This window comes from Delphinapterus leucas, chromosome 19 (assembly GCF_059928025.1).
Source record: "Delphinapterus leucas isolate spDelLeu-1000000601 "Yukka" chromosome 19, BTC_Dleu_Yukka2, whole genome shotgun sequence".
Classification (NCBI taxonomy): Eukaryota; Metazoa; Chordata; class Mammalia; order Artiodactyla; family Monodontidae; genus Delphinapterus; species Delphinapterus leucas.
In genome coordinates, this window is record NC_143147.1 from 7,733,586 (window position 1) to 7,758,741 (window position 25,156).

The 25,156-nt window shown below is 57.1% G+C and overlaps 2 protein-coding genes across 5 annotated transcripts in view; one reads left to right on the forward strand and one right to left on the reverse strand.

Annotated features, from left to right (window-relative positions):
• The first annotated feature begins 6,785 nt into the window (after positions 1-6,785).
• Positions 6,786-25,156, forward strand: part of SLC5A10 (solute carrier family 5 member 10) — a 55,309-nt gene continuing 36,938 nt past the window's right edge. The window contains exons 1-9 of one of the 2 annotated variants that reach the window (XM_022560797.3): positions 6,786-6,914; positions 7,862-7,933; positions 8,197-8,301; positions 8,632-8,691; positions 9,356-9,460; positions 15,276-15,381; positions 15,678-15,758; positions 17,155-17,360; positions 22,779-22,914. In XM_022560797.3, coding sequence (XP_022416505.2) covers positions 6,801-6,914; positions 7,862-7,933; positions 8,197-8,301; positions 8,632-8,691; positions 9,356-9,460; positions 15,276-15,381; positions 15,678-15,758; positions 17,155-17,360; positions 22,779-22,914 — 985 coding nt within the window. In that variant the 5' untranslated portion in view covers positions 6,786-6,800. Of the gene's footprint in view, positions 6,915-7,861; positions 7,934-8,196; positions 8,302-8,631; positions 8,692-9,355; positions 9,461-9,781; positions 9,923-15,275; positions 15,382-15,677; positions 15,759-17,154; positions 17,361-22,778; positions 22,915-25,156 lie in introns of those variants that run through there. The other variant, XM_022560795.2, reaches the window with a different exon arrangement.
• The window catches only part of SACK1G (scaffolding CK1 anchoring protein G), a 30,490-nt gene continuing 22,307 nt past the window's right edge, over positions 16,974-25,156 (reverse strand). For 2 of the 3 annotated variants that reach the window (XM_089900228.1, XM_022560785.3), the window contains 2 exons: positions 23,359-24,589; positions 16,974-17,894 (listed from right to left, as the gene is read on the reverse strand). In XM_089900228.1, the coding sequence (XP_089756354.1) occupies positions 17,499-17,894; positions 23,359-24,589 (1,627 nt within the window). In that variant the 3' untranslated portion in view covers positions 16,974-17,498. Of the gene's footprint in view, positions 17,895-19,579; positions 24,590-25,156 lie in introns of all 3 variants that reach the window. The other variant, XR_016388827.1, reaches the window with a different exon arrangement.

The following is a 25,156-nucleotide window of genomic DNA, read 5'->3' on the forward strand; positions in this document are numbered from 1 at the left end:
TGCTCTGGAGCCCGTGCACCACAACTAGAGAGAAGCCCACGCGCTGCAAAGAAGAGCCCGTGCACTGTAACGAAAGATTCCACGTGCCACAACTAGGACCCAGCGCAGCCAAAAAAATAAGGAAAAATAAATATTTAAAAAAACAAGAGTAACCAAAAGAGAATTGGGGTGGCTATACAAATATCAGAAAAAGTAGACTTTAACACAAAAATTCCTGCAAGAGACAGGGAAGGACATTATATTATTATAAAAGAGTTCATTAAGACGATATAAAAATTATACATGCACCTAATGACAGAGCCCCCAATAAATGTGAAGGAAAAACTGACAGAATTGAAGGGACAATAGGCAATTCAATAATAATAGTTGGAGACTTCAGCGCCCCCTGAAGATAATGGATAGAACTAGATAAATGAACAATAGGGAAACAGAGGATTTGAACAAGAGTATAAACCAATTCGACTTAATGGACATGTACAGAACAAAAGCAAAATACACCCAACAAGAGCAAAATACACATTCTTCTCAAGTGCACATAGAACATTCTCCAGGATAGACCACGTGATAAACCACAAAATAAGTCTCAATAAATGTAAAATGATTGAAATCATACGAAGTGTCTTCTCTGACCACAATGTAATGAAACAGAAATCAGTAACAGAAAGAAATCAGGAAAATTCACAAATGCATGGAAATTAGAAAACAGTTTTTAAAAACCAGTGGGATAAAAGAAGAAATCAGAAGGTGAATTAGAAAATACTTTGAGGGACTTCCCTGGTGGTCCAGTGATTAAGACTCTGTGCTCCCAGTGCAGGGGGCCCGAGTTCCATCCCTGGTCGGGGAACTAGATCCTGTATGCTGCAACTAAGAGCCCGCATGCTGCAGCTGAGACCCGGTGCAGCCAAATAAATAAATATTTTTTAAAAAGAAAATGTATTTTTTTTCCATTCCATTGGATTCACCTTGGTTTGTAGCATGTAGCATAACTAGTATGTTATATATATGTGTATACTAATTGAAATTTTTAACAGATTTGTACTTTTAAAAAATAAATTTATATTTTCTTTTTGGCTGCATTGGGCGTTGGGTCTTCGTTGCTGCACACGGGCTTTTCTCTAGTTGCGGTGAGCAAGAGCTACTCTTTGTCGTGGTGCGGGCTTCTCATTGCAGTGGCTTCTCTTGTGGAGCATGGGCTCTAGGTGCGCGGGCTTCAGTAGTTGTGGCTCGCGGGCTGTAGAGCACAGGCTCAGTAGTTGTGGCACACGGGCTTAGTTGCTCCGCAGCCTGTGGGATCTTCCCGGACCAGGGAATGAACCTGTGTCCCCTGCATTGGCAGGCGGATTCTTAACCATTGTGCTGCCAGGGAAGTCCTGTACTTTTTTTTAATGAAAGTTCCTGGTTCTGCTTGACCAAATAGTGCAATCATTTCTTTTTAATATTGTAGCTGATTTCAGAGGGATATTCACTAATAAATGTATGATGTATATCAAGTTTTGCCCCCCCAAAGAATATAACATCCAAAAGAATGAAATACTTGGAGTATTGCCATTCTAACAATATTAAGTCTTCCAATCCATGAACATGGGGTGTGTTTCCATTTTATTTAGGTCTTTAATTCCTTTCAGCAATGTTTTGAAATTTTCATTTTGCGATATCTCGTTGTTTTGATTTGCATTTCCCTAACAACTAGTGATGTTGAGCATCTTTTCATGTACCTGTTGGTCATTCATATATCATTTTTTGAAAAATGTCTATTCAGGCCTTTTGCCCATTTTTAAATCAGATTTTTAAATTTTATTTATTTATTTAGCTATTGAGTTGTATGAGTTCTTTCTTTCTTTCTTTATTTGGATATTAACCCCTTATCAGATACAGGTTTGCAAATATTTTCTCATTCTGTAGGTTTTCTTTTCAGTTTGTTGATTTTTTCCTTTGATATGCAGAAATCTTTTAGTTTTATATAGTTCCACTTGTTTTTTTATTTTATTGCTTGTGCTTTAGGTGTCATATCCAAAAATTCATTGCCAAGACCCATGTCAAGGAGCTTTTTTTACTATATTTACTTCTAGGAGTTTTTCATAGTTTCAGGTCTTACATTTAAGTCTTTAATTCATTTCAAGTTAATTTTTGTAAGTGGTGTAAGATAGGGGTCTACTTTCATTCTTTTACATGTGAATTTCCAATTCTCCCAGCACCATTTATTAGAGACACTGTCTTTTCTCATTGAGTATTCTCGGATCCCTTGTCAAATATTAGTTGACTGTACATGCTTGGGTTTGTTTCTGGGCTCTCAGTTCTGTTCCATTGGGTCTATTTGTCTGTTTTTATGCCAGAACCAGACTGTTTTGATTACTACAGTTTTATAGTATAGCTTAAAATCAGGAAGTGTGATGCCTCCGGCTTTGTTCTTCTTTCTCAGGATTTGGCTATTTGGGGTCTTTTGTGTTTCCATGTAAATTTTAGGATTGTTTTTTTCTACTCCTCTAAAAAACACGATTGGAATCTTGATAGGAATTGCATTGACTCTGTAGATGGCTTTTGGCAGTATTGACATTTTAACAATATTAATTCTTCCAGTCTGTGAACACAAGATACCTTTCCATTTATTTGCATCTTCTTCAATTTCATCACTGTCTTACTGTTTTTAGAGTGGAGATCTTTCATCTCCTTGGTTAAGTTTATCCCCAAGCATTTTATTGGTTTTGATGCTATTGTAAATGGGATCATTTTCCTTATTTCCTTTTCAGGTAATCTGTTGTTAGTGTATAGTAATGCTACTGACTTTTGTATGTTAATTTTGTATTCTGCAACTTTACTGAATTTGTTGACTAGATTTAACAGGGTTTTTTTGTTTGTTTTTGTTTTGTTTTGTTTTGGTGGAGTCTTTAGGATTTTTTATACATATAATGTCATCTTCAGATAGAGAGTTTTACTTCTTCCTTTCCAATTCTGAGGCCTGTTGTTTCTGTTTCTTGTCTGACTGCCCTGGCAAGGACTTCCAGTGCTGTGTTGCATAGGAGTGGGGAGAGGGAACACTCTTGTCTTGTTCCTGATCTTGGAGGAAAAGTTTTCAGGCTTTCACCACTGAGTATGATGTTAGCTGTGGGCTTTTCATACATGGCCTTTATTATGTTGAGGAACTTCCTTCTATACCTAATTTGTTAAGAGTTTTTATCATGAATGGATGTTGAATTTTGTCAAATGCTTATTCTGCCTCTATTGAGGGATCATATGATTTTTTTTTCATTCTTTCTATTAATGTGATTTATCACATTGATTTCCATATGTTGAACTATCCTTGCATCCCAGTATAAATCTTACCTAATCATGGTGAATGATCCTTTTAATGTGCTGCTGAGTTTGGTTTGCTAGTATTTTATTGAGAATTTTTGCATCTAAATTCATCAGGGATATTGGTTCTTTACTTGTAATGTCCTTTTCTGGCTTTGGCATCAGGGTAATGCTAGCCTTGTCATACGACCTTGAGAGTGTTCAAGCTCCTCTTTGATGTTTTTGGGAAGATTTTGAGAAGGATTGGCATTAATTCTCTAATGTTTGGCAGAATTCACTAGTGAAGCCATCTGGTCCTGGGCTTTTCTTCATTTGGAAATTTATGATTACTGACTCAATCTCATTACCAGTAATTGGTCTGTTCAGACTTTCTATCTCTTCCTGGTTCAATCTTGGTAGTTCGTATGTTTCTAAGAATTTTTCCATTTATTGTAGGTTGTTCAGTTGGTTGGCATATAATTGTTCATAGTAGCCTCTTGTCATCCTTTGTATTCCTGTTGTATCGGTTGTAATGTCTCCTTTTTCATTTAAAATTTTGTTGATATGTGTCCTCTCTTTTTTCCTGGGTTAATCTAACTAAAGTTTTCTCAATTTTTAAATTTTTTCTAAAGAACCAGCTCTTAGTTTGGTTAATCTTTTTTATTGTTTTCCTGTTCTCTAGTTCATTTATTTCTACTCTAGTCTTTGTTATTCCCTTCCTTCTGCTAACTTTGGGCTCCATTTGTTTTTTTCCTAGTTCCTTGAGTCATAGTGTTAGGTAATTTGGGGGGGATCTTTCTTGCATCTTAATTGAGGCATTTATTGCTATATAATTCCCTCTTGGAACTGCTTTTGCTGCAACCTGTAAGTTTTGGTATGTTGTGTTTCCGTTTTTATCTATCTCAAGAAACTTTTTTATTTCCCCTATAACTTCTTCTTTGATCCATTGGTTGTTCAGGAGAGTGTTGCTTAATTTCCATGTATTTGTGAACTTTCCAGTTTTCTTCTTGTTATTGGTTTCTAGTTTCACACCTCTGTGGTCAGAGAAGATACTTGGTATGATTTCATTCTTCTTGAATTTGCTATGACCTCTTTTGTGGCCCAACATATAGTCTATTCTAGAAAACGTTCCATATGCACTTGAGAATATGTCTTCTGCTGTCATTAGATAGAATGTCCTGCATATGTCTGTTAGGTCTATTGGTTTGTAGTGTTGTTCAAATCCACTGTATCCTTATGCTTCTCTGTCTGGATGATCTGTCCATTGTTAGAGTGAGGCATTAGAGTCCGCTGCTGTTTATTTGAAGAAAATCTTAATAGGTGCAGGGTTCTACCTTGGTTCAGTACATCTCTGCAGGAGGCCAAGACCTCTAAAGCCTTTTAAATTCCAGAAGCCTATTTATTTTATCCTCAAGGTAAAATGCACATAACATAAAATTCACCACTTAAACTATTTTAAAGTATACAATCCAGTGGCCCCTAGAGAGCTTCAGGATGGGGGCTGGACACCAGAAAGACCAAGGCATGATGAGAGGATTGAAACTTTCAGTCTTGAGCTAATTATTAGTGTCAGTGATCTAATCCATCATGCCTAGGTGATAACGCCTCCATAAAAACCCCACACGATGAAGGGAACACACTGTCCCAGGTTGGTGAACACACTGGTGCTAGGACTCTTCTGGACTTCACTCAATGGACCTCTTCATCTGAATCCTGTAGAAATATCCTTTATAATAATCATAAGTAATCGAGTGTTTCCCTGAGTTCTGTGAGCCATCCTAGCAAATTATCAAACCTGAAGAAGGGGCATGGGAGCTCCCAATTCACAGACGCTCAGCAGAAGTACGGGAGGCCCAGGACTTGCACCTGGCATCTGAAGTGGGAGCAGTTTTGCCGGACTGAGCCCTTAGCCTGTGGGGTCTGTGCTAACTCGCAGATAATGTCAGAATTGAGTTGAGTCACAGGACACCCAGTTGGTGTCCAGAGGGAGGGAGAATTGGTCGGAGTGGAGAAAACCCACACACATTTGGTGTCAGAAGTGGTGTTTGTAAACAGGACATAAAGGCTTCCTTCATTTCCTCCACTGCCGCCCTCTCGCTGTCCCCATCCATCAGCTCTTCTTGGCCTCCTTTCCCCAGGCCTTTTGATCAGAAGGTGGAGTGGGTGGCAGTGTTGTCTCTAAGTGGTTTATTTCCTTCCGAGACCGAGGCTGTGGAGTGGGGACCAAATACTGTTCTTTCAGCTACTGCCTCTTTAGGAGACCAGTTTCATAAATCTGGACGTTATATCCCGTTGTGTCCTTCTGACCAGTACAGTGATCTTCTGATTCACGATACATTTCTAGCGATGGCTTGGGAAGTAAAACCACCTGAGAGGCTAGTTTGTTGAAGGTGAGGGTAGTTGGGGAGGGGCGGTCTGAGCCTGCCTGACTTTAAGCAGTGACTTACTTTTTCTTCCCTGTCTAGTCCCGCGTGTGAGGGGATTAATCTTTAAACCCTCTGCCTCGGTTACCGAGTAACAGGCACAGTTGGTTTTGCAGGCCAGTGTGTTCCCAGTGCCAGCCGTTCACTCATTAACACTTGTGGAGGGGCTGCGTGTCCTGGTTAAACTCCAAATGTCACACACTGAGACCCACCCGGCTGTACACACTGATTTAATTAGTGAGCAATCTGAGCAGGAAGGACCCAGTGGAACCAGAGACATCATTGCCACCAACAGGGAGCATCTGGGGTCAGATGTGGAGCTGAAGCCCAGCTCTGGCCCTCAAGTGGTCGTGCAGGGACAGGTGGCCAGCCTCCTGCCTTCGTCCCTTGACTGTGACCCGTACCACCTACTCTGAGCGCAAAAGGGGACAGTGTGCAGAAGAGCTAAGCATGGTGGCTCTCAGCCCCTGGCAGACGCTTGCTGGATACTAGGACCCAGTATCTGTGGTCCTGGGAGACCCTGGGGACCCAAGGGGATGGTCAGGATGGGATGGTTTGGCCTGATCACTGGTCTAGAAAAGGGAGCAGGAAGTTTGGTGACAGGCCTTTATTGTCCAGCGAAGGGTGTTCTAGGACCAGGACTGCCGTGGCTGGAAGTGAACCGTGTGACGCAAGTCACTATCCCAGGACCCTCTCAGTCCACTCACGGCCTGCTGGGTGCAGGAGGATGTGGCTGCCATCATGGCAGTGTCCCCAGAAGTGGGGCATCTGTCCCCAACCCTCCGTGCTTCTTATCCGAATTACATACAGGTTCAGCCACCCATTCAGTAACGACCCCTTTCTGGGACGATTCTGGTTGCCTCTGGATCCACTAGGCTCCCTTTACTTTTCCCAAGCCTCCCCCGAGTGCTCCCCACTCCCTCGATCCCCACTGGGGGTGGAGGAGATGTAGCTGCACTTTGAAGCAGCTTCCCTGCACGCGGCCACACCGTGGGCAGGAGATGGCACCGTCGGCTCGGTTTAATCATCAATTTATTTCCTGCCGGGAAGCCCTTTCTGCCCTGGTCTGGCCTCAGTCCCTCCTGCTCGAGCTGGCCCCGCTGCAGGATGGCTGCAGACAACTCTACCAGCGGTCCCCACGCCCCCGGGCCGCAGCTGAGCGTGGTCGACATCACCATCATAACCGTGTATTTTGCCCTGAACGTGGCCGTGGGCATATGGGTGAGAGGACGGTGGTGGTACCAGCTGGGGTGGGCAGTGGGGTGCGGGAACCGGCTGGCACGTCCCTGGGCATTGCATCCTCTCCCTGGAGGCCTGGTGCCTGCGGGGTCCTCCTCCCAGCCCCGGGGGAGATTTGTCGGAGACCTTGACGGAGCCCCTTTCACTCTGTGGCAGCAGCTTCTCAGTCTCTAAAGTGAGGAATAGGAAGTCTCTCTAAGGGCAGGCCGAGTGCGAGGCTCGGGGCCTTCTATGCGGCTGACACGCTGGGGGCCCGGGCACAGCACGCCGTCTTCCTGGCCTCGCCTCCGATGTCACATGGACTCACTGGGCGAACATCGCCCTGAACGATAGAATCACAGGGGTTCTCAGCTGCACCAAACCAGCTGGGCCAGAATCCAGAGGCGGGGAGGGACGCGCAGGACCTGGGAGTCTCTGTTTTGACAACTCCGTGTCCACCAGCCTAGCCTAGTTCATAAGCCAGTTTCTCCCAGCTTTGATAGGAGAGAAGCGATTTTGGTCATCACAGGCAGCAGCGGGGCCCCTTCTATGCAGGCACTGTGCACATCACCCTAACTCTCCCACAGCCCCGGGCCAAAGGCCAGCCCCGTTTACAGGTGAACCCCGGGGCTTCAGGGGACAGGGACTTGCGCAGTGAACCCCGGGACCCTGCACAGAGGGGAGGGCCTCCTCCTGTCTACTCCTAACGCCATCAGCTGGTGAGCACTGGGGCTGTTTCCACCCTTTGGCTGTTGTGAATAACACCGCTGTGAACATTCGAGTATAGGTTTTGCTCGAGCACCTGTTTCCAGTTCTCTGTATCCTGGGAGTGGATCTGCTGGGTCCCGGGATAATCTGTGTGTCTTAAGTCTTTGGGGAGCCAGCGGACTGTTTCCACAGCAGCGGCACGAGCCACGCGAGGGCTCCAGTTTCCACCTCTGTCCTTGCAGTCCTCATGCTGGGCCAGCAGGAACACGGTGAGCGGCTACTTCCTGGCGGGCCGGGACATGACATGGGGGCCGGTGAGTACACCCTGTCTCCTCCCGCCCCTCCTTCCGGTGGGGCCGCATCTGACCTCTAGGTCAGCCCTCATCTGCATCCCTGCGGTCACTATGTGTGTCCTCCTCACCCAATGTCACCCCCCAGGCCAGCCCAAGCAGGCAGTGATGGGGCAGGCTGAGACAGGCAGGGGGTCCCCAAGCTGGGGTGCTGGAAAACGTGGCAAGGGTGGGGCTCGGAGTCGGGGTGGGCCTCTTGCTAGATCCTTTTCCTCTCTCTCCTCCAGATGGGAGCCTCCCTGTTTGCCAGCAGCGAGGGCTCGGGCCTCTTCATCGGGCTGGCGGGTTCGGGCGCAGCTGGAGGCCTGGCGGTGGCAGGCTTCGAGTGGCATGTGAGCTCCTGGAAGGCGGGCCCAGGCTGTGTGGGGCCGTGGGAGGAAGCACAGCAACCTTAAGAGACGCTGGATGGGGCTGCATCAGAGCCTACCCCTCCGTGGCCAGAGGGGCAGCTCCCAGCAACCGGGGTGGCCAGCGTCCAGGCAGGCGGCGCTCCTGGGGAAGCTGGGTCTTCAGAATGCTGAAGAGCCGCGGGAAGCCGTGAGCCTTTGCCTGGCCGTCTGTTTATAGGGCTGCGGGGGCGGGGCCGCCCCAGGTTCTCATGGCAACTCAGGCCTCCAGACCCCTGGTATCTGCTGTCCTTACTCTGCCTCTGTCCCCCTCAGGCCACGTACGTGCTGCTGGCCCTGGCGTGGGTGTTCGTGCCCATCTACATCTCTTCGGAGGTGAGTCTGCTCCTGGGGCCTCAGGACAGCCTCGCCTGCGTCCGGGCCTTGGTTGGAGTGGGTGGTGGTGATGGGCAGGACCCCTGGCTTCACTCACAAGGTGAGTGAAGCCACAACTCTCAGTTCTGGGTTTGTTGTTAGTCCAGCTAACATTTCCATCAGCCCACGAAGACGGGTCCCCTCGGACCTCAGCCCATGGGCCTTGTCCGTTGGTTTCTACTGTACCTGCGTGTTTTATCTGGGGGATGATGCATCTCCCCGAGCACACAGGCTGCACACCTGGGCTGCACACCTGGGTGGCACACCCAGGGGACACTGTCCTTGACTCCACCACTCCTTCAGCCCCAGCTGGGCTGTCACTAAGTCCAGGGGATCCCCTTTCCTGGTTGTCTCAGTCTGGCACAGCCAGCTTCCCCAACCAGCCGAAGCTCACTGGATTTGTCACCACGGCCTCCAAACTCATCCTTGTGCCCCCAGGCACAGTCCCCCGAATCCATTCCTCCTGTCTCAGCCTGCCACACCCAGGCCTCAGCCCCTCAGGATGCGATCAGAGCGCTTAGCCTGGAATTCCAGGCCTGGCATTGGGAGTGTGAGAAGCTCCCGGTCCTGAACATGGGCTGTGGTCTCGCAGCACGCTTAACCCCTGCCCCCATGACCCCGCCAGATTGTCACCATGCCTGAATACATCCAGAAGCGCTATGGAGGCCAACGGATACGCATGTACTTGTCTGTCCTGTCGCTGCTGCTGTCTGTCTTCACCAAGATATCGGTGAGCTGCCCCACCCCCGGCTTCTGGCTGGAACATCCCTGCTCTGGGGTCCTCGAAGGGACCCGACATCCCTTGATCCGTCTCTGCCTTGTCTAACAGCTGGGGAAACTGAGGCCCAGAGAGGCACACTGACTCGCCCAGGGTCACACAGCTGGCCCAGCACCCTGGGGCTGGGCTCAGCAGCCGGCGAATTTGGGGTCAGAACGCAGGCCGCGTGACTCCTGCTTTGCCCAGGTTCTGGATGCGGGGTGTCAGGGGTTACGGTTAAGGGCCGGCACCGGGTGAGCCGGGACCGCCCACTAGGGGGCGCCCAGAGCCCGAGGTCTCTGGCCCGTGATGCCGTTTGGTTGTCAGTCCTCCGCTAGGCTGACCCCGCGGCGCCCCCTTTCCCTTGCGGGCCTGGCCTGGCCCCGCTGGAGGGCCAGCGTGGGGCGCGTCCTGTCCACACCCTGGGTTTCACAGGTAGGGAGACGGAGGGCGGGAGGGCGGGGAGCTGGTCCCCGGCGCGCGAGAACTCCGCGGCAGCACCAGGCCTCGGGTTCTCCCTCCCGAGTCCTCGGTGCCTGCCGGTCCCCTGAGGCCGTCCAGCCGCTCCAGCTCCGGCCCCTGCGAGGGCTCAGAGGTGGACGGCGGGTCCTGCGCGGCCTGCTTCCGGCCGAGCGAGCCCGCCCAGCCCCGAGCCTGCTTCCTCCCGCGTGAGGCCTGGCGCTTCTGAGGGCGTGGCCGGGGCTTCCTTCTCCGCGGCCCCTGCAGCCCCGGGAGCCTCGGCCGGCCGGGCCTTCACCGGAGCTGCACGTCTGCACGTCTCCTTCTGGGTGGGTTTCGGGGTGTTTAGAGAGCAGGCGCCGCCTTCTTCCCTGGACAGATCCTAAGAGTTCTCCCCTGGGGCTTCCCTCTACCGACCAGGACGGCGCCGCTGCTCTCCAGGCCCAGTTCCCACGCGGGCTCCTCCCCTCCCGCCCCCGCCCCCCCCCTCCGCCCCCGTGCTGGCCGCCTCCCTGGCAGCAGGGCCTCAGTACAGGGGGACGCAGGTGTGTCACGGTGGGCGGGGGGGACAGTGCGGACCCAGAAGAGGGGTTGGCGGTGCCTGCTGGGGTTGCGTTGGTTGGGGTCTAGTGGAGAAGGGGGTACGCATGGCATGGGGGGTGCAAACGCCAAGGAGAGAGGTGCACGGCGTAGGGCGCGTCTGGGGTGGTCCCGTCCGGAGGCCCAGACTGCAGGGGTCAGGCGCCTCGGGAGCAGAGGAGGAGCTGGGAGGGAGGTGACCGGGAGCGGTGGCAGCTGAGGCGGACCAGCCATCACACGAGCCAGACCTGAGGGCCGCAGCTGGCTCTTGGGTGGCAGTTCCCGCCCTGGCCCAGGGGGCTCCGTCAGAGATGAGTGAGGAGTGTCCAAGGGGCCCTGGAGGCTTTGAGCAGAGGTGACACGGTCAGGTCTGTGTTAGTGCCACCGGCACCCCCAGAGGATGGACTGGAGGGGACAGGGGCGAGAGGCGGGGGGCCGGGGGCAGTCTGGTGAGGCCAACCCCTGGTCGAAGGGGTTTCTTCTCTGCCCACCCCCCTGTTCGTCCTACTGGTGGCTCTGAGGCAGAGCTCACACCTCACACTCATAGCTTGGGCAGGACGTCCAGAATGTCGGGGTTGGGGGCCAAAGTGGGGGAATGCTTAGAGGCCACCTCGTGTGCAGCCCTGTTTACAGACAAGACGATTGAGACCTAGGGAGTGGCCACCACCTGCTCAAGGTCACCACTTGCTGAATCGGGCAGAGACAACCGTTAGAGCCCAGTGGGCCCGACCACTGCCGTGTGGTACTGAAGGAGCCAGGACGTGGCACTTCAGACTCCACTTTGTGATGGGATGACTCAGTTTGCCCACCTATAAAGTGGGGAACCTCAAGGCTGGGGCTGCCTGGATGAAGTGGACAGGGAAGCAGGAGGAATGCGGATTGCCGGGCTGGGTCTGGGAGGGACTGGGGCCCCCCAGCTCATGTTTTGGGCTGAAGCTGTTTGCAGTGTGTGTGCCCAGCCGGCCCCCAGAGGCCCTGACCTCACTGGGTGGAGCCCCAAGAACGCCCCCACATGTCTGCATGCCCAGGACCCTCACCAGCTGCAGCCTGTCCAGAGACCACAGGGCCCGCCTGCTGCCAGCCCCCATGTGGGGACAGTGGTCTGCAGAGAGAGCAAGCCATGGGTGGCAGGGGGCCTCACACGGGCTTGGGGGGAACCGAGCTCCATCACCGTGTGCTCTGGGAAATAGAGAAACCCGGCCTGCCACCCCAGGCCACTCAGGGTAAAGGCCAACCATGGCCAGCAAGACCCTCACCTCTCCTGCTTCTCCCGACGCAAACATCACTCCAGCTACACCGAGCACACCCGAGGCATGACCCTGCCACAGGGCCTTTGCACCTGCTGTGCCCTCTGGCTGGAACCTCTTCCCCTGGATATCCATGTGGCTCACGCCCCTGCCTCTCAGGTCTTTCACAGCTCACCCTCTCAGCGAGGCCCTCGGCTGCCCCGCAGGTGCAGACCTGCGCCCCCTGTCTTTCACACACGTGCTACCTTCTTACGCCGAATGATTTCATTAGAATGGCCACAGTCTGCCTCTCCCATTTTTTCTCTGTTCATTGGTGTATCCCCAGTGGTACTAGGTGCCCAGCACACCTCATGGGACTGAATGGAATCATCTATGTCAGGCTTGGCTGGGTTTTCCGTGAGGGGCCAGATAGAAAGTATGCTCAGTTTTGCATGCCACTTACACACCACTCAAGTTTGCTGTTGGCGTTTGAAAGACACACCAGTGCGCCTGATGGGATCAAGCCTGTGGGCTGTAGTGTGCCAGCCCCTGGTCTATGCAAACGTGCCTGTTTATTGAGCACCTACTGTGTGCCAGGCCCTGGGTGGGCACCCATGATGAACCCATTTCTCGTTCTCAAGGACCTTTCCTTCCAGGCAGATGAGATAAGTCAACAGAGCAGTGCATCCACACTGAGTGGTACAAGGGTGATCAATGCAGCAAATGCAGGGCTGAAATCTGGACGGAAGAGAAGGAGCAAGGGACAGGCTTGCTTTGGAGACAGTGGTCCAGCCGCTGAGGGAAGCCGATGGGGCTGGGGAGAGGGTGCGTGCAGGGCCTCTGGGCCGGGAGGTGGGTTTCATTCTGCGTGAGTGGAGATGCAGAGACCTCGGCGCGCCCTCTGAACAAGCCGAGTGCAGGAGGGGCCAGCGAGGGGATTCCAAAGGGATGGGGCCCAGGGTGGGGACAGTGGAGGCGGGCAGGAGTACTTTGGGAATCAACAGCCGTGGCCAATGGGTTGGGTGCAGGGAGTGTGGCAAAGGTGAGACGTGTCCAGAACACTGAAGGGACAGTGACGGCCTCTGTGGAGATGGGCGAGGTTGGGGGTCGGGGACACAGGATGATTTAGGGTAAACTCGTGGTAAATGTTGGTGCAGGGACCTGCCCAGCTTCTCTGCTACCCACAAAGGGAGGGGGCAGTAGGGTCCCATGCAGGAAGGTGGCCAGGACAGGGCAGGGCCCAGCCAGGGGGCACGTGCCTGTGGGGAACTCGGGGTGCTGAGAAGCTGTGACGAGCCAGCGGATCAGCCCTAGCCTGCAGGTCAGCTCAGCCCAGCTCCCTCCCATGTCCGGGGCTCATGGCCCCTGCAAGCCCGTGGGATGGTGCAGGAAGGGGGGGTCAACCCTCTCAGGGGCCCCGAGGGTCATCCCTAAAGCCCGCAGCCCTGCTCACAACCGTGCAGCTTTGGGCCAGTTGCTTCGTGCCTCTGCGCCCGTGCCCCGCTCTGTGGAGTGGAGCGGCTCCCTCAGGGGTCCCACCTGCGCCTCCGCGGCCTGCCCTGCGCAGGGCCTGCAGAGGCCAGAAGGGCCAGAGGGGGCCGAGCACAAGTGCCTGTGTTTCTCCACATCTGCACTCACACTTTACCCAGAGGCTCAGGAGGTGAGGCGACGTGCTCACCAGGGACACAGACCCAGGTCCGAGCGGGGCTCTTAGCTTCTAGCAGGCTGCAGCTCAGCTGGGGCCCCAGGAGAGGGAGCTCCGTCGGCAGAAGGAGAGGTCAGATCTGCCCGGAGGTCGTCTGAGCCTCCTCGCGGGGTCTCCTTCAGAGCCGGCAGGCAACCGCACATTTGCTGGCCTCCAGCGGCAGCTGCGTAGGGTCCCCAGGGGGATGGCGGCTAAAGTCCCACCTCCACACCTGTGCCTGTGCTGTTCCCGCTGCCCGTGCATCACTCTTCAGATCTGCTGCCCTGGAAGGAAGTCGCTGAGCAGTAGAGCAGTCGGGGAGCAGGGCGTCGGGGCAGGCTGAGTCCTGAGCGATGAGATGCAGAGATGGGAGGTCCCAGGGCAGAGGGACTTGGGCGGGCCAAGGCCTGGAGGCAGCAAAGTGCCTGGCGTGGAATGTCGGCGTGACCAGACTTACCTGGGCTTAAAGGGATGCGTGGCCAGAGCCTGGAGGCTGGGCGCACAGGCCAGGGCTGTCCTCTGAGGCAGATGGGGTCCAGGGAGTGGTCTTGAGCAGTGGCTGGAGGACAGCCAGGTGGGAGGAGGGGCTGCTACTTTCTAGAGCCCCCCTGCTCCGTCGCCGGTCCCCTCCATCTCTGATACCTGCCAGAGCCTCGCCTTGAAGAGGCCGCTTGCCCTCCATGGGCCTCAGTTTGTCCCTGGTCTGACGGGGCAGGGGGCTTGGAGAGTCCTTCCTGCTCTGATATCCAACAGCTCTGGGCTTCTGAGCTTGGGCTGGAGGTGGACACACAGACTCGCAGCCGGGGGGTGAGGGGCCGCCGACTCCCGAGAACACCTTGTCTGAGTGCCCACGTTGGCAGCTGCCCTCTCCAGGAGAGGGGAGGGGAGGAGCCTGGGGGAAGCAGGGGTTCCACAAGCCTGACTCCGAGCGGGGCTGCAGCTCCTAGCTCGGCTGGTGCCCCAGGCCTCAGGCAGACTGTCCCCCACTCGGCAAGCTCAGCTAACCCGCGGGTTTGCCCAGCTCTCTGAGGAGCCTCTTGGCCCCAAAGGCTGTATTTTGGGTTATCTCCCTGCCATTAAGCAAGCCCAGAATGGCAGTTTCGGAAACTTGCGGCGGGGAGGGACCCTGGCACAGCCCTAGGTCCCGCAGGATCGGGTCCTCCCTCCTTCCCTGGGCACCCACTGCGCAGTGGGGAGGGGCGGGCAGTTGTGGTCCGTAAGGCCCATTCCAGTGCTGAGGCTAGAAGACTCCCCCCAGGGCTTCAACTCTTGCCTCTGTGCTGCCCCAGGGCCTGGGATGGCAGGACTGTGTCCAGTTCTGCCCTAGGAAGCAGCCTCGGCCTGAGCCGTGGTCCTGGCTTCAGTGTCAACCCCATGGTGGGTCAATAAGCAAGACGGCCCCTCTGTTCCCCCAGCCCACCCCTGGCACATATCTGGTTTCTTCTTGGGGTGCCCTGCTTAACAGGGAGCAGAGAACAGGGACACAGGGACCCAGACAGACGTGGGTCTGGAGGTGGAGGCTCACTCGTCTTCTTGGACCCCCCACCTCCAGGAAGCCCTCCCGGACTCCCTTTTCCATCCCCAGGCAGGGGCCAGACTGAACAGCAACACCGCTCCCTGGTGGGCAGAGGCCACTCAGGACTTTATTAACATCAGCAACGTCCCCTGCACACTGCTTGTCCACAGCCAGGACTTCCTCCCCTTCAGAACAGTCCCTGGAAGGTGGGGGGGGGTCTCCCCTTCTTCCTCTACGGGGCATCAAGGCCACACGTCGGGTGTGTGGCGCTCCGGGTCCTGTGGTTACCTCGGGCCCCTGCACACACCCCTTTCCCGTCCCCAGATCGACCTGTACGCGGGGGCCCTCTTCGTGCACATCTGCCTGGGCTGGAACTTCTACCTGTCCACCATCCTCATGCTCGCCGTCACGGCCCTGTACACCATCGCAGGTATGGCGCCTGCGGGTGGCAGGTGTGGCCTGTGGACACGCACGGGAACCCGAGCGGTTGGTGGGGGGCAGGGGGCCGCCCCCTCCCACAGCCTGGGACCTGGCCAGTTCGTGTCAGGCACCTGGGCTTCTGCAGCTGGCTCCGCTGGCCTGGCTGCGGCGTCCACAGCTCACCCACCCGTGCAAGGGCAGGGGACGTCGATGTGGAACAGCTATCCCTCCCGGAGCTCTGCTCACCTCCCTTTCCCTCCCCCGTCGAGGCCAGGGCCCCTCCAGCTCTCTCGTCTCCACCCACAGGGGGCCTGGCCGCTGTGATCTACACAGATGCCCTGCAAACGCTCATCATGGTGGTGGGAGCCGTGATCTTGACGGTCAAAGGTGAGAGGCCATGGGGGCTGTCACAGCAGCGAGCCCTTTGGGGTCTGGGTGCCGCCCTGTCAGGGCCCCGGTGTCCGCACTAGGGGTGGGTGGCCTCACGAGGTCAAGCCACGAGGCAGTCAGCCCCCCACCGGCCTCCCCTGGGTGACGGAGGCCTGCTCCCCTCCCACCCCTGCTGCCCAGCAGCACTTCTGTCACCAGCTCCAGGCCGTATGGCATCTGGCTGCGGACCTGACTCAGGAGGCAGGGCTGTCCGCACCCACGCGGGCTCGGGGCTCAATGGGAGCAGGGCTGCGGGTGGGTGACCACAGACCTGCCTGGACATCTGCCCCCATTGTTTCAAAGCATGTCCAAGATCTCAAGAAGCCAGCGGGACAAAGGCAAGGCGGAGAGAAGGGGGGTTTGGATCTCCTGGTCTGGGAACAGGGAGGAAGCTCGGGGTGGGGGCTGCCCCAGAGGTAGTGAGATCCCCATCCCGGGAAGTATGCAAGCAGAGCCAGGAGGATCCCACGGAGAGCAAACGGTCTCTTCCAGACTCAGACTCTAGGACCCTGTGGCTGGGCAGTTTCCGACCCGTGTCTAGTGTTCGTCCGTTCTCTCTGAGCGCTCACCCTGGCCTGGCCTGGGCTACAGGTGGCACTGATGCCGGGAGCCCAGAGTCCGGGCAGCGGGCCGCCTGCTGGGGAAGGCGGGGGAGTGGGACCTGTGGCTGCCCAGCCTCCTCACAGACCAGGGGCATGTGTACCCGGAGCCCACTGCGGGAGAGGCCCCAGGCAGCCAGGCCTGGTCTGGATCGGGGCGGGGGAGTGACCACAGACAAAGCAAAAGCCACAGGTGGGCCCAGACCCCGAGGCAGACAGGAGCAGTGAGGGGGTGAACGTGGTTGGCTTGTGCCGGCCGGCTGGCGGTGTAACCTTGGTGGCGCCCCTGCCCCTCTGGGGACTCTGTGTCCCTTCTCAGTGCCACATCCCCCAGTCATACTCAGCTCTGCCGAAGTCATGTCCTTTGGAAGCCCCTGGGTCAGAACGTTAGCCCTTCAGATTCCTCAGGAAGGTCCTCGAACGCCAAGAAAAGACACGTTTGCTTCCTTGGGTCGACAGCCTGGCAGAGAGCTCCTCGACTGAGGCTGGTGGGCATCCAGAGGCCGGCAGGACACTGGGGTGCCCTCGTGTGGAATGCTCATTTAATATTATCATTTTAAATACAAATAAAATAGTCCTTTGAATTCACCTTTTTTAAAACCCTCTACCTCCATACCTTTCCAGACACTGGAAAAGGTGAAGTGGGAAAAAGTTGAGTTTGATGCATCAAGAAGTTACTCGTGAGATGAGGGCAGTGGGGCTGGGAGTCACGGCCACCAGCCACCAACCGTGCCTGTCGCGCCCGCCCCCTCCAGCTTTTGAGCAGATCGGCGGGTATGATCAGCTGGCGTCGGCCTACGCCCGGGCCGTCCCATCCAGGATCATCTCCAACACCACCTGCCACATGCCGCGGGCAGACGCCATGCACATGTTCCGAGACCCCTACACAGGGGACCTCCCGTGGACCGGGATGACCTTCGGCCTGACCGTCATGGCCACCTGGTACTGGTGCACCGACCAGGTGAGGTCACCGCCCTCCCTACCTTCCTGCATTCCAGGGTGGCTCTGGAGGTCAGGGTGGCCAGGGAACACCTGCACGGTGAGCCCGGGCTGGGGTGGAAGCCGTGGATGGCGTGGCTTCAGGCCCGGGCACAAGGTGTTAGGGGTCCTCGCAGTCCCGGGGGGCCTGGGCCTGCCGTTTAGAGTCGGATGAAGCCCACTGGCCGCCACCCATCTTGGCCTTCAGGTGCTTCAACTGGGACAGTTTGGAGTACGGGATTCCGAGGGGGCTGGAATGCTCCTCGGCGGCCCTGCCGTCGGCCTGGGGGCTGGCGTTTCGGGCCAGTCTTGGGGTCCCAGGATCCGGCAGCTCACAGGGCCCTGGGCCACCCTTGGCCTGCCAGTGCTGGGGAGCTGCCACAGCCGGGCCCACTTTCCTGCCGGAGCTCTGGGCGCCATTGGCGGCGGGGCGGTACCGCGGGGGTCCCAGGGTCCTCGACGGCTGCGGGAAGGCATCTTTATCCCTAGGGACTTGGTAGTGGTGGAACCGCTGGCCCTGGGAGAGAGAGAGCAGAGTGAGTGAGACCCAGGGGCTGGGGCAGCTCTGCCCCTTCCTGAGGGGCCCTTGCCAGGCAGGCTGCAGCCGGCACACCTGTGTTTGCTTCCTGGCTTTGCCACTCACCAACTGGTGATCCTAGACAAGTGTCTTCCAGCCCCCTGTGCCTCGGTTTCCCCACGTGTCCCGGGGAACGGTCCGCCTGCGAGGTCGCACTAAGGCCAGCGCCTACTCTTCCCCATGCCCCGCCCCCCTCCTCCACATTCTCTGTAAGAGGGACGGACAGGGATGCCAGAGACAGTGCCTCCCCCTGCGCCCGCGTGTCTGGTGAGTGAGGCGGCTAGGTCTTCCTCCGGAGTCTGACTCTAGGCCTTCCCAAGTTGGGCACGTACCAGGTGGCACCAGGCGGCCCCGCTCCCTCTCTGGGCAGAAGCAGACGATGCCCCCGCCCTGCCTGCCTCGAGGGCCACGGGTAGCTCCAGGTGGCACTTGGGCGGGAAGGGGCCTCGTGAGCACCAGAGCCTCGGCGGGCACGGGCCTGATGACAGTCCTCGCCTCTGGACCCATGGCCTCGGGGGCCCCACCCAGGAGTGAGGCAGCCAGCCCGAGAGTCGACCCAGCCAGTCACTGTGGGGTGAATGGGGGCAGCTTCCCTGCGAGGCAGGCCTGGCGGCCCCATCCACAGGCCAGAACACTGAGGCCCAGGGTGGAGTGCCTGCCCAGCGAGGAGCGCTCTGCATCTCCCGAGCACAGGTGTTTTGTGTGCTCGCTGGGAGACCCTGCCTGGGCTGTGACGGCGGGAGGCAATCTATGTTGGGAGGGTCCAGGAACCCTGGGAGGCTGGGCCTCAGTTTTCCCATCTGTGACATGGTGCCGGAGAGTCCCTTGTAGGCTGCGCCCACCACAGGTGTCTGCCTAGCACCCCTGGGAGGCCTGGGGGCCGCCGGCCTGGGTGAGCGAGGGGCTGGTTGAAAGGCCGGCGGTGGAGGGCGTGCGGGGAAGTGTCTGGACTGCCCTGTGGGCCAGCTGGGGCCCCTCTGCCCCAGGGCACCTCTCGCTCCCTCCGCACTGAGCATGGCCTGGCGTGGCATTGGCGTCTCTGGGTGGGGCAGCATTCAGGAGATTTTCCCATGAAGGCCAGGTGAGTGGCCTGGAGGTCAGGGCTGGACTGGGCTTCCCTCCTGGATAAGAAGGTCACACAAGGAGGCAGCTGACCCCAAGGTGGTCCAGAGTGCCACCGGCACTGGGGGCCTGCGCCTGGCCTCAGCCTTCCCCCCCACCATCGTCCTGCTCAGGCTGGGTCTGCCTGGGCGACTGCTGGGCCTTGGACCAGAACCCCCGCCACGCAGGTACCGACCTACTGGGTCCTGGGGGCTTGGCAGGACTCTACTCAGCCCCCGGGACACCCACGGTGTGGTCAGCGGCAGGCGGCAGCTCTGTGTGCTGGGGCCACGGGCGCTTTTTGTTTTCTTTAGGCTTCTTAGTGTCTCCCAGCTCAGCCACAGTGCGTAGGTGACATCAGAGCCCAACAAATCCAATAAAACAGGAGGCAGAGGCCCGGTGGGCAGAGAGCTGCCACACCCCTCCCTGACCTCAGCCACTCAGTCAGTACCCCCAGGAGGCGCACAGACCAGAGGGTCCTTGGGGCCTGCCCGCTCCCGTGGTGCCGGCGCTCCTCTCGTCACCTGCCGCGGCTGCAGTTTCAGACGGGCTGTCTTTCAGGCAGCAGCTGGGTCAGTCCTCATGGCAGCCACCACTTTTCAGGCTCCTGCGCAGGTCAGGCGCAGTGTCAAGTGCATGGGCCCCGTCACCTCGTTTCTCCCCGTGTTCCCGTGGGCTCTCTTGTCCCCATCTCACAGCCAAGGGGTCCAAATGCTCCTGGGTGGCACAGGGCCGTAGCTGACCCCGAGGTGGCCCTGATGAACGCCTAAACTTGGTGACTCGCAGCTGGCCACCCGGGCACGGGCTTGGCCGTCCACACGCGGCCTCATCCAGGATTTGCAGCAACCCTGCGGGTCGGAGGTCATGTCACATCTTGCAGGCGAGGACAGAGCAGTTCGGGGAGGTCCAGTGGCCGGGCCGGGAGAGGGAGCTGGCCTCCGGCAGGGCCTGTGCAGAGAGGCACTGGGACGATGCTGCCGGGGAGGCCCCGGCCTTGCCTGCTGGGGCACCGAGCCTCAGCTTCTCCAGCTGCAGAATGGGGCGACCATGGCTGTCCCGCCCACCTCCCGGGGCTGGCCGCCAAGAGCACGGAGCAAAATAAGGGAAGACACGCAGGAATTTAGGGAAACTCTTCTCTCCCGTGGGGAGCGCGGCCCTGGGCTCTTGTAATCACAGGACATCACAGGGGAAGGGTCTACAGAGAAGCACGTCTGACCCCCTCACTGTCTAGACGGGGAGACTGAGGCCCAAAGCGAGGAAAGGACTTAGGCACGTCACAGGAGCTGGCGGAGAGGCAGGATTGGAATCAGCTTGCCCTGCAGACCCCGCGCCGCCAGCCCGGGCACCCTGTCAATTTTTTTTTTTTTTATTAAGAAAAGCAAAGGCAGTTTATTTTGAGCTACAGCAAACGGGAGGCAGCTTCCGTCCCTCACATTTGGCGGAGGCTGAAAGGCAGGCAGATGAGCCAGGGAGCTCTGCAGAGGTCCTGATGGGAGACCCTGATGGGAGGCCGCGGCCTGGGGACACGGGAGGTGGGGCGACCGTGTGATTGGCGGGGGTAGGAAGCGAGTAGGGGACAAAAGTTAAGAGATGCTGTCAGTTACTGATTAGGTCCTGGCCACCTGGGGCTAACTGTTAGAGCAGTCATTGTGCAGCCTCCTCAGTGGTTATTGGAGATAACCGTTGGCCTTCCTGCGTGGCTCTGAGAGCTGTTTATTGTACGTAACGGGGTGGGTCCCGGGCAGGTCAGAGTTCTTTTTTTTTTTTTCCCCTGGGCTGCATCACGGGGCTTGTGGGATCTTAGTTCCCCGACCAGGGATTGAACCCACGCCCTCGGCAGGGAAAGCACAGAGTCCTAACCACTGGACTGCCAGGGAAGTCCCAGGGTTCTATTTTTAGACGCGGTCCAGCCAACATCCAAGTGCTATTCAGCCTCTGTGGGACTGCGCTCCACAGTAAGTGCGAGTAGGCACACCTCCAAGGACATGCCTTCGCTTCTGGACCTTGAGGTGAATATTACAAACTGCTCAGAAGCCTAAATTTTGAGGGATAATCACCTCTGATCCAGAGCTCCTTTACAGGAGTACAATTTTCATCTCATTTTCTCTGAGACACTTAGGTGGGCCTCTGAAGAAGCACACGACAGTTTCTCTTAAGGACCCTAAACACAAATGAGCATTGAGGGGCCTCTGAGATGGACACACGCAATTTTGGGCCTTTACAAAAACCACTTTTGTGAAAGTGGAGGGAGTTCGAGTACAGTGGTGGAAACAGGTTTCTCCTAAAACAAAGGCTGTTTCCACTCCTACCCCTGGCATGATGAGTCTGCATTTGTTCCGTTGGGTGTTAACTGTTCCCTAGGCGTCAGACATTAGATCAAGCGTGGCCCACTAGGCCCACGACTATTAAGTACTGACTGTCTTCAGCCAGGCAAGACCTCGGGGAAGATGGAGAAGACCACGTAGAGAAAGCATCTGAGGCCCTCTGACGGAGAGCAGGCTACAAGCCACTGTTTCCCAGAATGCCCTGGAGCCCCTCTGCTTTGATGTAAACCCAGGTTATTTTCTCCCGTTGATGAAAAGGTGCTGGAGGATGAGCCGGGGAGGGTGGAGTCTCCCAATGGACACCAAGGAATATTCTAGTGGATTCAGTGGGCTGCACCCTGAGAGCTTTGAAGATGACCCCATCCCTGCCTGATCTACCAGCAAAAAATCTGTTTTAGAGCTTGCCCTGCCCCGGCACCCTGTAATTAATGCTTCACCAAGAGCTGTGTCTAGAGGGAGATGCTAGGAGCTACCTGTCAAACCTGCGTGTTTGGAAAATAACTTAAAATCACAAAGAATTCCCACTTCTGGATCGCAGGAGGTGATTTAAACTGCAGAACAGCGAAGGAAAAATACTTTTATTTCAAAGTTATAGATTGCACAACTCTGTGAACATACTAAAAACCACGGAGGTGCACATTTTATGTGGCTGAGCTGTGCGGGAGTCACGTCTCAGTAAAGCTCTTTAAAGTCCCACATTCTTTTTTTAAAAACCACGGAGGTGCACACTTTATGTGGCTGAGCTGTGCGGGAGTCACGTCTCAGTAAAGCTCTTTAAAGTCCCACATTCTTTTTTTAAAAAAGTAGAACCATGGTGTCAGAACTGGGAGGGATCTCAGATGCCATCAATTCCAACTAACCCCCTCCCATTCTGCGTATCTGGAAGCTGAGGCCCAGGCAGGAGCTGCCTGAGGCTACATGACGAGTTGCCCTCATGCTGCAGCTTCTAGCTCCTTCCATTACTGAAACGCAAGCTTCCCCAAACCCAGGTCCTAAAGCTCCAGACCTCTGCCGGGGACACGACACAGTTGGAACCAGCGTCTGCTCTTGGCACGTGCGTGAGCCTGCCAGCCTCTCGTGAGGGTGCAGGAGGTGGGGGGGGTGTCCCTGATAACCTACCCACCCAGGGTCTCCTCCCACCCTGACAACTGCCAGGGTGACGGGCTGGTCAGGACCAACACCTTCCCTCCTCGACAGATAGGGAGACTGAGTCCCCGGAGAGAACCTTGGCCCCAGGTGCTCAGACAACTGGCAGGGATGCTGTTGGGTGTCAGGGTGGGCATGGTTGTCTCAGGCTGGTCTCGGGCTAGTGGGTCAGCACCTATCTCACACACTCCCTGAGGCCCAGGGGCGAGAAATCCCGAGGAGGCTGGGGCTCACTGCCTCCCCCTGCCCCCAGGTCATCGTGCAGCGGTCACTGTCCGCCAGGGACCTGAACCACGCCAAGGGGGGCTCCATCCTGGCCAGCTACCTCAAGATGCTGCCCATGGGCCTGATCATCATGCCGGGCATGATCAGCCGCGTGCTGTTCCCAGGTAGGACGGGCCCTGGGGGCTGGGCTGAGCTGCAGGGTGGAGAGGTCAAGGACAGAGGCAAGTTGTTTCCCGGCCTGGGGGAGCGGGGAGGGGAGTGGTCCCCAGGGCCACAGTCAAAGGGATCGACACGGAGGTGGCTTGACATAAGGTCCGGGCAAAGACTACCTACTGCTGTGTGATCTCAGGGTGTGAAGGAACATCTCTGTGCCGCCGCCATCTCCTCATCCACAAACTAGGGAGCAGACCACCCACATAACACCACACCCCTGAAACCTCTGGGTGTGTTGTGTGTTTCCTTTCGGATCCTGGTAGCTGGCTCAGGTTGCCTTTATGGGATGCTGGGTAATGACCTGGGGAGGCGGCTGCCCAGCAGACGGCACCTTTGGGTGCTCACGCGTTGGGGAGGGGCTCCCAGGACCCTGGTGCGCAGGGGCCCCGACCCACCTGTGCCTCCTTGTCTGCCAGGTGTGGGGCCTGCATCCTCAGAGCGCCTGCCTCTTCTCTCTCCTGACCCTGGGTCCACGAGGAGCCACCCAGGGATCCACGGGTCATGTGGGGAGTGCTCAGATGTTGGCGGGGGGGCTGGGCTGACCCGTTGGCCACCTGCTCTGAGTGGCAACTCCGGAGGGCGGCCGAGCGCTCCATCACCTCAGAACACTCCTCTGACACGGATGAGGAGACCATCGAGGGCCGCTCGGGGCCAGGGCCACGGCTGGAGCTGCCTGAGAGGCTGTCCTGGTCACTGAGGGTCACGTAGTCGTCGTCGTCTTCCTCCTCCTCCCCCTCCAGCCCATTGGGGACCACCGGCCCCCCGCCGTCGGGGTCATCCTCGGTCATAGACAGCTGGTACTGAAGCGGGGCATGGCCTGGGCCTGCCGTCCTGGGGAGCCCGTGGTCCGTCCGGTTATGGGGTGCCTGCCCCTCTGGGGTTGCCAGGGCCCAGCCAACACCGCCGCCCTCCTGGGCAAGCAGGTCTGCCACTGGGACTGTGCGGGGCTTGGGCACAGGAGGCCGTGGCTCGGTGTCCCCCTGGGGGAGGCTGTTCTTGGCTGGGACCCCGTCCTGGGGGGATCTGGGCTGGGGGGCGGGGCTGGAGTCCTGGCTCTGCCTCCACACCGGGGTCCTGGCCTGGGATGTGTCCCGGATCTTGATGCGGTTCATCTGGCTGGGCTGGGGGTTCCAGATGTTGGGGTCGATGATGTTGATGTAGCCTAGGATGTCGCTGCCAGGTTCCGGGTCCGGCTCCACCCACGTGGGCAGGTATTCAAACATGTTGGCCCGTTCCAGGTTGAGCAGCCCCGGGTGGATGGGCAGGGGCGGCTCGGGGAGGTCTCCCGGCAGCTCGGCTAGGGCCGTGTCCCGCACCCCCAGGGTCCTGGAGGCCTCCTGCTGCTCGGAGGACAACTTGGCAATCTCGTCAGCACTCTTGGCCTTGACCAGCGCGTACTTGGGGTTGACAAGCTTCTTGGCCGTGGTGCCCGAGGGCACCTGCGGGACCACAGAGTGCAGCACGACGGGCTCGGGCTCGGGCTCCTTCTCCATGGGGATGTCCTTGAGGCTGACGCCGTGTGACGTGAGGTACAGCTCCTGGAACTGCCGGTCGAACATCTCCACCACCTGGCCCGACAGCACGGAGATCACGTTCCTGTCCGTCCTTGCAGCCGACCACGTGAAGCTGCAACAAAGGGCGGCAGCCTGGTCAGGCGCAGGGCCCAGGGCCCGGGAAGAGGGAGCAGCCCCCAGCCCCCCACCCCCGTGCACGCACAGGCCAGCGTCCATCAGACTGTGGCCACAGAAGGGATTAAAGAGAAGCGAGCAGGGGCAGAGGACGGGGCCCGACGGGGCCCGAGCCCCAGCGTCAGGCCCGGTGTGGGACCTCAGGCAGCGCCTGTGTGGCAAGCTCCTTGCGGGTGTGCAGCCTGGACAGCGGGGGTCGTCGGCACAGTGACTTGTGCCCACCCCGTGTGGCCGTGGATGGCCCCTGCCTTGCTGCCCCCTGCGTGGCAGGGCTGGCAGTGCTAGACCGCACCGTCCTCATCCTGGCCCCTCCCTGAGAGCAGCTCTCCAAGTGACCGCGCTGTGGGCCTGGGAGGACGCAGCCGGCCTGGCCCACAGCCCATCTCTGGCTGTTGACACCTCGAGGCAGGAACAACAGTCTCACGGATAAAAGCGTCGCTCTGCCTGCTTCCGAGACAGGTGGGCAGCGTGCGGGCATGCCCAGCCCCACTCACACCTCATCAGT